This window comes from Gossypium hirsutum, chromosome A03 (assembly GCF_007990345.1).
Source record: "Gossypium hirsutum isolate 1008001.06 chromosome A03, Gossypium_hirsutum_v2.1, whole genome shotgun sequence".
NCBI classification, from domain to species: Eukaryota; Viridiplantae; Streptophyta; class Magnoliopsida; order Malvales; family Malvaceae; genus Gossypium; species Gossypium hirsutum.
The window spans coordinates 113,467,350-113,480,094 of record NC_053426.1 but is presented as its reverse complement, the minus strand read 5'-3'; the positions used below and the strand labels follow the sequence as shown (position 1 = coordinate 113,480,094).

At 31.3% G+C, this 12,745-nt stretch overlaps 1 protein-coding gene across 1 annotated transcript; it reads left to right on the top strand.

The window, feature by feature from the left end:
- Positions 1 to 4,253: 4,253 nt before the first annotated feature.
- Positions 4,254 to 9,031, top strand: LOC107938533 (leucine-rich repeat receptor-like serine/threonine-protein kinase BAM3). Its single transcript, XM_041103594.1, has 2 exons — positions 4,254 to 7,231; positions 8,264 to 9,031. Exons 1-2 carry the CDS (start codon positions 4,654 to 4,656, stop codon positions 8,662 to 8,664), a joined length of 2,979 nt encoding a protein of 992 aa, XP_040959528.1. The 5' UTR covers positions 4,254 to 4,653; the 3' UTR covers positions 8,665 to 9,031.
- The last annotated feature ends 3,714 nt before the right edge of the window (positions 9,032 to 12,745 follow it).

Here is a 12,745-nt window from a genome sequence, read left to right as displayed (position 1 = left end):
TAACTAATGATACTATTTCTCTTTATATTAAAAAATTAATATTAAGTGGAATGAATATAAATAATATATAATCCTTTTCATCACAGTCATCTAAAACTTGTACTAAAAAATTATTATGTGAATTTGAGAGCCTATATATATACAATAATATATGTCTTTCCACTAACTTATAGAAGCATCACATCTTTCAATTCCATGATCCACCAAACACCAATAATTCCTTGTCACATTGTAATAACTCCATGTCCATCATTATACCTTTATCATAACTCACCAGTGAAAAATGAATCAAAAACCAGTAGAAAAACCAGGAAAGATGTTTCCAAGCCTTGCCCTCCATGTATGCATGCTGATGTAGGACATGGGTCCATGTGACATGGATTGATATCATCTATATGTACTGTCCTTTTCCTCCACTGGTTCTTTCCCTGCACGCCACCTTGCCTTCGTCATGCACTACTTTGAAACATTTATATGACGTTCTACCATTACAAAAAATAAAAACAAAGATGTTAACATACAGGAACAAGCAAGTTCTTGCCCAGTAAACGGTTCCTGTTTTTGTCTTTGTATACGACAGTACCATTTTGAATGTAATTCTGGGTGTTAATTACTTTTTTTTCTTTATATAATGAATATAATCATTTTGAAGATTGAAATAAATTTCACATCATATATATTTATATATGTTCACACGACTACTTTGGAATCCTTGAAGAAGATAAAAGTACAATATATATTCTTTCTTAAATGTCAATTATGCTACAGCTCAAGAATAAATGAACAAAACCTGTAAACATTTCAAAGCAGCTTTAACAAGAACTTGTAGTGAAATACAAGGAACCTGGTTCGATGTTCTGCCACAGTTCTATTGTGATGCAAAAGTCAACTATTGTCATGTTTTCTAATTCATGCATGATCTTTCTTGCAAGGAAAAATGAAAAAACTGGAACAGATTCATTCACAAAGAAGAGTACAAATGCATCAGTTTGTAAAAAAAAAACTGTAAATGATTTTCCCCAGAAAATGCAGCGAAGTTTGATCATAATGGCCCCATGTTTCGGCATGTCATTTCAATACAGAAGATTAATACACGTTCCATATTAGAATTTTGCGGTAAAATTGGAGAAATTTGTTTATTAAAAATGGTAGATTAGTTCTTGTACATTAGATCAAAGTGTTGGTTATGTTTTTTTTATTAAAAATTTATCGAATAATTAAACAGTTACATATGACATGCCAAATGTACCTCCTTTTACCGTACAAGTATTAATTTTTTTTTACAGAATAATCAATTTACTTTTTAATTTAATATACATCGATTAGTTTAATATTTTTTAATAAAAGGAGCACAATGCAATATAACTTTTAATATAAAGAACTCTATAATACTTTTATCTTATTTTGTCGTGTTAATTTTTTTCTTTTATTATTAAATGATAATAACTATTAAAAAGAATAAAACAAATTTAAATTGCTACTAAATTGAATCATTTACTTGATCATATTCTTATAATAGAGAGAAGTCTGGCAGTCTATGTTAATGTTAGTACAAATGCAAAAACATTGAGAGAGAGAGCCAAGGCATAGGGACAATGACGCATCAAAGGGGCCACACCTGCCCATCAGTAAGACAGATAAGGGGACACCTCAAAAGCTCGAATCGCTTGCCCTATTCACAGTGGAGCCAATCACTATTTTATGACATTGACCACATGAAAGAGATTTAAAAAAAAAAAAAAAAGAGCAGTGAAGCTCATGTTATTACAAGAGTACTCTTTCCCATGTTATTACAAGAGGGGGGGTCAAGGATTTTTCCTTTCTTTTGAAATGGTCGATCAAAAAGCAGATCATATACCGCTTCGCTTTTACTTTTCTTTTTCGGCCCTCTCTTTAAGACTATTCCATCTTCCATTAAAGCTCAAAATGTTGCACATTAAACAGAGAGACTTGGTCCCATCTCTGGGAATAAAGCTTCCACTGGTTCCTTCCTTCTATGCAACCTATCTATACAACATAATTATATACTGATCATTCAACCAAACATTTGTAATGATATATTAATAATCATCATCTTTTTTCACTCCTTCAATCTCTTCTGTTGTTTTTGCAGGCACATGTTCCCAACTCAAAGATTAAAAATCCATGGCTATATACAAAGTTACCATTAGTATATATACATTTATGTACACTTTGCATGAAAATACTCAAAAAAAGAAAGCTTTGGGTTTTTTTTAACTTTTAATCCATTTCTGATCTAACCTATGGCTCAGGAGACTTATGACATTGTCAGTGTGTCATTACAGTAATCTGAAGAAATATTTAACATTTGGGTAAATTATCCAACTATTAATAAGTTCATGTTATAGTCATCAATTATGAAAAGTTATAATATGATCACTCAATTAATTGATTTTTTCTTTTTTGGTCACCAGCTATTAAATGGCTAACAGAAAGTTGACGTTGTAACTTTTAAAATTGGCATATGAATAACTTTATCCTTATATATTATGCCAATTTAATAATTTTACAAAACTGAACCTTCAACGTTGATATATTATCTAATATTATCCTTTTGCAGTTTTGTTTTTCTTTGTAACTCATTTCAACATTATCATTACGTTTATTAAATGAAAAAGAAAAAAGAACAATAACAAGGAACAAAACGAGCCAAATTTTAAAAAAGAAAATAGTCAATTCAATTGCTTCAAAACAAAAATAAACATTTCATTAATTCAATTCAATTGTAAGTTGAACAACTTTGAAAACTTAATTTTTTAAGCTTTGATTCGCTGCGTCAACGACGTTCAGCTCAAGCTAACAAAAAATAAATTAATCATCATTGAGATATATTAAGTTCTTAGTCATTTGAAATATAAGGAAAGCAATGCAATTGATGATCTTCCAGTTTAATAATAAACGAAATTTATATTTTCATGTAAAAAATAGGATAAAATTAGATAATGTGTAAATATTAAGGGTTAAATTCTTAAAAATTAAAACTAAATTGATACAATACGTTAACGTTGAGGCTAAATTTGTTTTTATGCCAACTTTAAAAGCTACCATATCACTCTTTTCCAATTACGGGTGATTAAAGAAACAAAATCAAATAATTGAGTAACTATTTTGTAAATTTTCATAATAGTGTAACTAGAAAAAAAATGTACCAACCAATATAATTTACCCTTAACATGTTAACATAATTATGATATTTATGTCGAAAAACCCTTTATTTTTTAACAAGACCTCCATGCATGCATCATCTTGCTTTTTTGTGCTCCCCCAACTTTCTTTATAGTTGGACATACTGTTGTTAATGGAATTTTCTCTGTTTGATTTGGCTTCCACTTAAGAGAATCTTAAATATTCTTTTTACCCCTTTATCTACTAATGACATAATGGCATGAATCTTCATATCGAGATGAATATTATTACAATCCACAGATAAATATATATTTAGAAGAATATTTCAGCGCAAATATGATGAGAATTTTACAATATGTTTACTGTCAAAACTAAGCAAGAACCCCTCCAAAGATTCAAAAGATACTAACAGTAAGAAAACACAATTGATGAAAAAGCAACAGGACTATTTTCCCATTTTTTAAATGATTGAAAGTGCAATTCCATCATCTCTTTCTTCAAAGCTATAAAGAACATTCTTTGATTAAAGGAAAAGGGTATTTTTGTCACATAAAATAAAGAGACTAGCACTTTTACTTTTATTTTCCCTCACCTATAATTCCCTACTTTTAATTTTTGTTATCCAATGGCTTTTTTTTTTCTAAAAATTTTGAGTTTAAATCTTGTGGGTAGAATAAATAATATTGAAAGAGTTTGGTTTTTTTAGCAATTCAATTCGTCTCAACTTTATAATTAATCAAAATTTAATATGATTATCGAACATCAAAAATAAATATAGTAAAATAGCTTTAAAGAATTACCATATTTTTTAATAAAACCACTACTCCAATATTTGATAAATTTAAAAGGGCTAAAAATAATATTTTTATTCTAAGGATGAGGCTCTTATACTACTTTTTGTCCATCAGTCAAGATAAAAGAATTAAATTGAACCCTAAATAAATTGTTTAAAATTAATAAAAAATTAAAATTCAATAAAAAATCGATGATTAATCTAATTGAATCGATTTATAATTTTTTAAATTATTTATTTAATTATTATTTTACTGAAAAATGAAATTAAAAATCAATGGTTTTAAAACATTCCCTACACTTTTATTTTCCTCACTTCGCTGCTATTAGGCTTAGCTTTTTCTTTAGATAGATAAAGCATGAGCAACTAAACCATTAGACATTACTAGCAGAAAATTTCAATGTACTGTTTATTTTCTTCCACTTGGAGATAAACTTAAAAAGAAAAAAAAAAGAAAAAAGAAAAAGAGGGAGAGGGAGAGGGAGAGGAGCAAATAAAGGAGAAGCTTGGCTTCTTTCTTTGTGTATGAAGACTTTTCTATCAAGATGATTGATTCCACAAGCTTATACACACTTGAAGTTTCTCATATTCCTTTCACTTTTCCTTCTTTTCCTAGAAAATCTTTTCTTGTTGTAAGTCTTAAATCCCTTTGTATTTGCTTCAAGTCCTTCCAAATCCCATCCTCTTGAAAACAAATTCCCAAAGGAAAAAACATGGTCCCTCTCATTGTTTTGACATTATTCTCTCTTCTAATCACCTTTTCTTCTTGTTCTTCTGCTTCATTGCTTGACGATTTTCATGTCTTGGTCACACTCAAAAAAGGATTTGAATTCCCTGAACCTTTCTTAAGTTCATGGAATTCTTCGGACCTCAGTTCGGTATGTTCTTCTTGGGTCGGAATAGGGTGCTCCAAGGGGCGAGTTGTTTCATTGGACTTGACAGATATGAACATGGGTGGCTCTGTTTCACCGCAGATTTCAAAGCTGGATAGGTTGACTAACCTCTCCCTTGCTGGAAACAACTTCACCGGCAGAATTGTGATCGGCAACTTAAGTAACCTTCGGTTCCTCAACATTTCGAACAACCAGTTTCATGGTAACCTGGATTGGAACTATGAAAGTATTGCTAACTTGGAAGTGTTGGATGCTTATGACAACAATCTCACTGCTGTACTCCCTGTTGGGATTCTTGCTTTGAAGAAACTCAGGTACTTGGAACTTGCTGGCAACTATTTCTATGGCGAAATTCCACCGAGTTATGGCACGTTAGTGGGATTACAGTATCTTTCACTGTCGGGAAATGACCTTCGTGGTAAAATCCCTGGTGAATTAGGCAATCTTAAAAACTTGAAAACGCTTTCCTTGGGGTATTATAATGTTTTCGAAGGTGGTATACCTGTGGAGTTCGGTAATTTGGTTAACTTAGTTACCTTGGATCTTTCAAGCTGTGAATTGGATGGTCCAATTCCTCATGAACTGGGGAACTTGCAGTTGCTTGATGCACTGTATCTGCATAACAATCAACTGTCTGGTCCGATTCCGAAGCAATTAGGCAACTTAACAAGCCTGGTTTATCTCGATCTTTCACGCAATGCGCTCACCGGAGAAATCCCGTTGGAGTTCGTCAATCTTAAGCAGCTCAGGCTTTTCAATCTGTTCATGAACAAGTTACACGGGTCTATTCCAGATTATGTAGCTGAGTTGCCTTATTTGGAAACTCTGGCGCTTTGGATGAACAACTTTACCGGTGTTATACCGAAGAATCTCGGTCAAAACGGGAAGCTGCAGTTGCTCGATTTGTCGTCGAACAAGCTCACCGGTACGATCCCACTGGACTTATGTGCTTCGAATCAGTTAATGATATTAGTTTTGATGAAAAATTTCCTGTTTGGAAATATTCCTCAAGGGCTAGGGAGATGTTATAGTCTCAGCAGAGTAAGGTTGGGGCAGAATTACTTAAATGGTAGCATTCCAAATGGCTTCATTTACTTGCCTGAGTTAAGTTTAGTTGAGTTGCAGAGCAATTACCTGTCGGGGACATTGTCTGAAAATGGTAATAGTTCCTCCAAGCCTGTTAAGTTAGGACAGCTTAATTTATCAAACAATCTCTTGTCTGGTCCATTACCATTATCACTTTCCAATTTCTCTTCTCTTGAAATCCTTTTACTTGGCGGAAACCAATTTTCTGGTTCAATACCACCTTCTATAGGTGAACTCAGGCAAGTCCTCAAGCTTGATCTTAGTAAAAATTCACTTTCCGGTAGCATTCCACCCGAAATTGGAAACTGTTTCCATCTCACGTACCTTGATATGAGTCAAAACAACCTTTCTGGTTCAATTCCACCTCAAATTTCCAATGTGCATATCCTGAGTTACTTGAATGTATCAAGGAACCTTTTAAATCAAGCCATTCCTAGAAGCATTGGGTGGATGAAAAGCCTTACGGTTATCGACTTCTCGTTCAACGATTTCTCCGGGAAGCTGCCGGAATCCGGCCAATTCGCGGTCTTCAACGCTTCATCATTCGCAGGCAATCCTAAACTCTGTGGTTCTCTCTTGAACAATCCTTGCAATTTCACTGCAATTACACGCACCCCAAGAAAAGCCCCTGGAGACTTCAAGCTTTTCTTTGTACTAGGCCTTTTGATATGCTCTATAATATTCGCCACTGCCGCTATAATTAAGGCCAAGTCATTCAAGAAAAACGGTTCGAGTTCTTGGAAGATGACCGCATTCCAAAAGCTTGATTTCACAGTTTCCGACATCCTCGAATGTGTTAAAGACGGTAACGTGATCGGAAGAGGAGGGGCAGGGATCGTATACCACGGGAAAATGGTGAATGGCATGGAAATTGCAGTGAAAAAACTCCTCGGTTTGGGCACTAGCAATCATGATCATGGTTTTCGAGCCGAAATCCAGACGTTGGGAAACATTAGGCATAGAAACATCGTCAGGTTACTAGCATTTTGCACCAACAAGGAAACCAATCTCTTGGTTTATGAATACATGAGAAATGGGAGTCTCGGAGAAGCATTACATGGGAAAAAAGGTGCATTTTTGGGCTGGAACCTAAGGTACAAAATTGCAACCGAAGCAGCTAAAGGCTTGTGTTACCTTCACCACGATTGTTCGCCGTTAATCGTTCATCGCGACGTTAAATCGAACAACATTCTGCTCAATTCCAGCTTCGAAGCACACGTAGCCGATTTCGGATTAGCAAAATTCTTGGTCGATGGCGGCGCGTCGGAATGTATGTCAGCTATTGCAGGGTCCTACGGCTACATTGCTCCTGGTATGTTACTTTATTAATTAATTAATAATGCCTTCTAACCATGTCTCTTGTTAGTTAAGTTAGTTAACTTGACGTATTATCAAACTGTCAAAATTTAGTGGGCCACGTCAGAAGTAATCCCAGCCGTTAGATTGTTCTTATCAGATCAATCAGAGGTTTGATTAGTGATTGCGACGTGTGATTCCTAGTTGTATGAATCATTTCGCCACCTAAAGAAAAAAACAGCTGATTAATCCAATTAGCAGCTTAACATAGGATCTTATATGCTAAAATGACAGCACCAAAACCATCCGTCATTTGTTCTAGATTTAAGGACATGCAAAGCATGAAAGTATCTTACGGGTAATATACAAATTTAAAAAATTAATAAAAATCAGAATCGGTAGGGGCCCAGGAACTCTTTGATCTCAGAATGAGAGCCTAAAAGGGGTCAATCCGACAAAACTGAAAACACAAATAGCAAATCTGACTGTGATGTCTAACGTTACATGGCGTTGAGGTCCGTGAAAGGTAACCGACATGCACGTCTATCTATTTACACTCCCACCACTGTTTTTTTAGATGGAATATCTTTTAAAATTCAGGGTAAATTTTATTATTAGTATCTTCACTATTACAAAATTCTTTTTCTTACTCAATTATGAAAAAATTATTTAATTTGATCTTTTTTGATCATCATCCGAGTAACATAAAAATAAAAATACCGAACAATACAAGATAATTAGATGATAAAAAAGATGAAATTGAATAGTTAAATAATTATTTTATAATTTTTTATAATTTAGTGATAAAAAATTAGTAATAGTTACATCACTACTAACAAATTCACCCTTAAATTTATTTTTATGATCTTGCTCTTACGTGTAAAGCTTTTTGTCTTCGCTGCTTCCCACCCACAATTTCCCTTTTTGCTGCTTTTATTTATTTTTAATTTTTTGCTATTGTGCTTTTCCTTCACAAGTTGACATCCTTTTTTGTCATTCACAATTATTTTCTATTTTGCAATGATGATATTATTGTTTTTTGTTGCAGAATACGCATATACACTAAAAGTGGATGAGAAAAGTGATGTTTATAGCTTTGGAGTGGTTCTTTTAGAACTAATCACAGGTCGAAAACCAGTAGGTGAATTTGGTGAAGGCATAGATATCGTACATTGGACTAAACTAGTGACGAATTGTCGAATAGCTGAAGTCACTAACATTGTCGATCCAAGGCTAACAACAGTGCCCAAAGACGAAGCAATGCACTTATTGTTCATCGCAATGCTATGCGTACAAGAAAATAGCATTGAACGTCCGACGATGAGGGAAGTGGTTCAAATGTTATCGGAGTTTCCTCGTCAATCCCCCGAGTACCACCAAACTTCATCTTCTTTCCTCATTCACAATCAACAAAAAAATATCTTGAAAAAAGAAATTACCCAAAAATAAAATGAGGTTATATTTAAGGACATGGAACCCCCTTTTTTGCACTTTCAGAGTTTTATGGTGTTCTAAATTTGTGGCTTACAGTTTGCTATTTGCAAAGTATATATCTTTTTTTTTATTCCTTGTTAAAATTCACTTTAGATTTAGGGATAGTAATTTAGAGATTTGATGACTAAAAGTTATTATATAGAATTAGGGGTAAGTAATCAATGGAGGCACTTGCTTTGCTAAGGGGTGCACTATATAGGTAGGTAGAAAGAGTTTGCAACCTTAAACTATGGGGTAAACCATGCACACCCCTTTTGTGTTGTATTCTATGTATTCTATAGATTTTTTTTATATTTTACTTGGATAAAATTTTTATTTTTTCTTTGAAAATGTTTGATATAATAATTGTTGTCTGTGGCATGCTCATAGCAGCATAATAATTAGCCAGCATGTGTCTTGGCCCCCTACCCTTGAAAAATAGTATATTATCATTGCTCTCGTGCATATTTATTTCATTAGAGATTTTTGTATGTAAGAAAATAGTAAACTTGTTTGATGACTCGAATAATATGAGTTAAGTTCAAATTGAATTAGAATTAAGGACATGATAATCTAGGCAGGATTAAATAATAAACAATATTTTTATTTAAATGTGATTATTAATATTTAAAAGTATTAATAATTATTATTTAATATATTTTAGCTTGAAAAAGTGATTTTTTTTTAATATATGTTGGTCCATTCCAGCTAGACCATAAACAACTCGAGTAGGCACATGCGTTTTATAATTTTTTAATTAAAATGTGAGATGTAATTATTTCTATGTATTTTGATAAATCTTTTATGAGATTAATATCATTGAATTTGTAATCTATACATTATCATGATAGTTAAGTAATATTTGGATATCAATTGAGCCTTTTATTTAAAATTTATATAGAAAAGGATTTGTTATATAAGAATTACTTATATAATATGGGTATTGCTCATTGATATGACATATTAGATAAATTTCATGTGTATAAATACATATCTTACTTTAAACTTAATATGTGTGACGTGTAACTTCGCAGGAGAACAAGCTCTATCTGCGAGCTCAACTCATGAGCTCAGTCTGCGAAATGATTTGCTAACACTTCTTTAATATATTAATTATGATTTTAGTTAAATAATTAACTCGAACACTAAATTTTAATTTAAATTTAACGTGAAATATATTTAAAATACGAGGTTTATATTTATTACACAAATAATTTATATTTATAATGTAGCTGGAAAAATAATGGGTACAGATGTGAGGTGAAAGCTAATAATCAGTGATTGAACTAATGAAAATGCCTAATTAAGCGATATTATTTTTTTAAAAGGACTTTTCTTAAACCAAAATGCGAATGTGAATACTAGTCTATTAGTTTAGTTGTAGTGTGGTGAGAGCGAGCCAAGCAAAGGGCTCATGCTTATTGGACATATTCACAGTTGAACTGTTTTCAGTTAATAGTGGGCCAATGACCCATCGTCAACGTTAAAGACAATCAATCAATCAATAAAAGAAAAACATGGACTATTAGGCATCACCTAAACCAAGCAACTAGTTAAGTAATTTTCCATGTAAAAGTATATAACTTGTATAACTTTCAAATTAAAATTATATGTAGTTAATTTTATAATTATTATCATTTTTTAGTATACTTTAATTTTTTTTATGAAATTAATATCTCTAAAATCGTAACATATACATTATCATGATTGGTAAGATTTTGATATTAATTGAATTTTTTATTTAAAACTTACCACATACAAAAATTGGTTACCAAGCTAATGAATTATGGTATACAAAAATTGGTGAAGTTGGTAACTTTTCCAATTTCTATAATATATAGGACATAAGAATAAAAAAAAAGGTGAATTATACAAATAGTCATTTAATTATAAAAAATTCCATTTTAACTAATTATATTATATAGTTTGATAATTTTGATCATTCCCGTTAAAATTTCAAACAGAAATCTAACATAGCATTTTTCTTTAAAATTTTGATTTTATTTCTTTCTAGTTTCATGTTTTCTTTTATTTTATCTTTAATTCCATTTTTCTTCTAACCTTAGCCACCATCGGTCGAAGAGCTCCACCATTGGTGCTCCAATAGACACAAAACCACCATCAAAAGACAGGTCCCACACCCTGTATCCATCCTTCAATTTAGATTTTCCTAAAAAAGTGACCAAAACCTACAAATCCCCAAGTAAAGATTCGAAGTTCAAAATCCTGATTTGTTGGCATCCATCGCGGATTGTCATAAGCTCAGATATGTTGTTCTCCTCGACTCTTTATCTACCTTTACCATTTGGATTTTGAATGGAATCTGATGCTCAAATAACTGATAATCCCAGAAGATGAGTTATACTCTCTATGTTTTTTTTTTCATTCTTTATTATTTCTCTGATTTTTACTTTTCTTCTTGCTCTTTATCCGTTGCTTGATTCTTTTTCATTCTTCCTCCACTGTAAAGGCTTTTTGATTTGCTCTTTTTGGTTTGGGGTTTGATGGTTGCCGATGTGTACAGGGTGACTATTGCTCACAATCTGGGTTTTTAGTTCTTCCCTAGTCGGCCATGCTTTGCTTCTTCGAGCTTCATATTACTTTCCAAACAGTTCACTTTTTATTGGAGGATTGCTAGTGAGAATGAGCAAGGCTATGGATTTTAATGAAGTCAGAGACGATGGCCACTCATATTGAGTGCTTATTAGGACCACCTGCACCACCATTGACGTTTTATTGTTGAATTCAGTGGATGTTTACGGCGAAAGAATTGATGGAGTTGGAAGCAAAGCAAGCAGGAAATGAAAGAATCGAAATCAACCCCAATGATGAATGAGTCACACGACATGTTTTAGTTTTGGACTAAAATGATAATTTATTAATTATTTAAAGTAAATTAAATGTTTGGGACTAAAATGATAGTTTCTTAATGAATAACAATGACATGAAATTTACTTTAATTATGTGGGAAATCAAAACTTAAAAAGGAATAACCATGTTATCTTGTCATTTGCGATTATAATGAGAGTGACCAAAATGACTAAACTATGTAATGTGGGTTCTTAAATTGTAAACTTTTTATTTTGAGTGCTTAGAATGAATTTTTTTTATAACTAAAAAATTTTATTTTAAGCAACCAAAATAAAAATATTTGTAATTTAGACACCCACGTTATATAGTTTATGATCATATTTTTATATATTCTTAATAACTTTTATGAAATTAAAATCACTAATTTCGTAATGAATATTCAAAACACATAATATTTTGATAATAATTGAATATTTTTGTTTAAAATTTAGCAATGGAATATCTTGCCATATCCAAAATCGATTCATTAGATATTTTAATTATGGTTTTAAAAATGAAATTATTATTTTTATAATATATAAAAATATTATTATTATACTTTCGATAATTTTTTAATAAATATTTTATGAAATTAAAATTATCGAATTCCTAACGTATACGTTATCATAACAAATAAGATTTTGATAATAGCTGAACGTTTTTATTTGGAACTTAGGAAAGAGAACGACTTACCATATACAAAATTGATTTCTTTGAAATTTTAATTATGATTTTAAGAATTAAATTAGAATTTTTATAATATATAAGACCTGAAAAAGAGCAAAATTATAAAAATGACATCTAATAATTCAAGCATTATAATTCTCTATGGATATACAAATATAAAATAGATATAGCTAATTTTATGCTATCATATTTCTAGTATATTTTGATAACATTTTTAATGAAATTAAAATAATTGAATTCGTAACGTATATATATTATCATGACAGATAAAATTTTAGTAGCAGTTTCTATTTAAAACTTAGCCACAGATTAACTTGCCATATACAAGATAGAATCCTTTGATATTTTAATTATGGTTTTAAATATAAATTTGATAAAATTTTCCAATTTTTATCATATATATAATACTTTAAAAAAAATCAAAAAACAAAAGCAAAAAATAAAAGAAGAAAATGAAAATTGGCATTTAATAATTCAATAATTACAATTAATGGTCAATTTAATATTGGGCTGAAATCCT

Bases quoted from the DNA above. Each gene is read 5' to 3' on its own strand.
- LOC107938533 (XM_041103594.1), top strand. From the start codon at position 4,654: ATGGTCCCTCTCATTGTTTTGACATTATTCTCTCTTCTAATCACCTTT. The intron at 7,232-8,263 runs GTATGTTACTTT...TTTTTGTTGCAG, and splicing joins CTACGGCTACATTGCTCCTG to AATACGCATATACACTAAAA.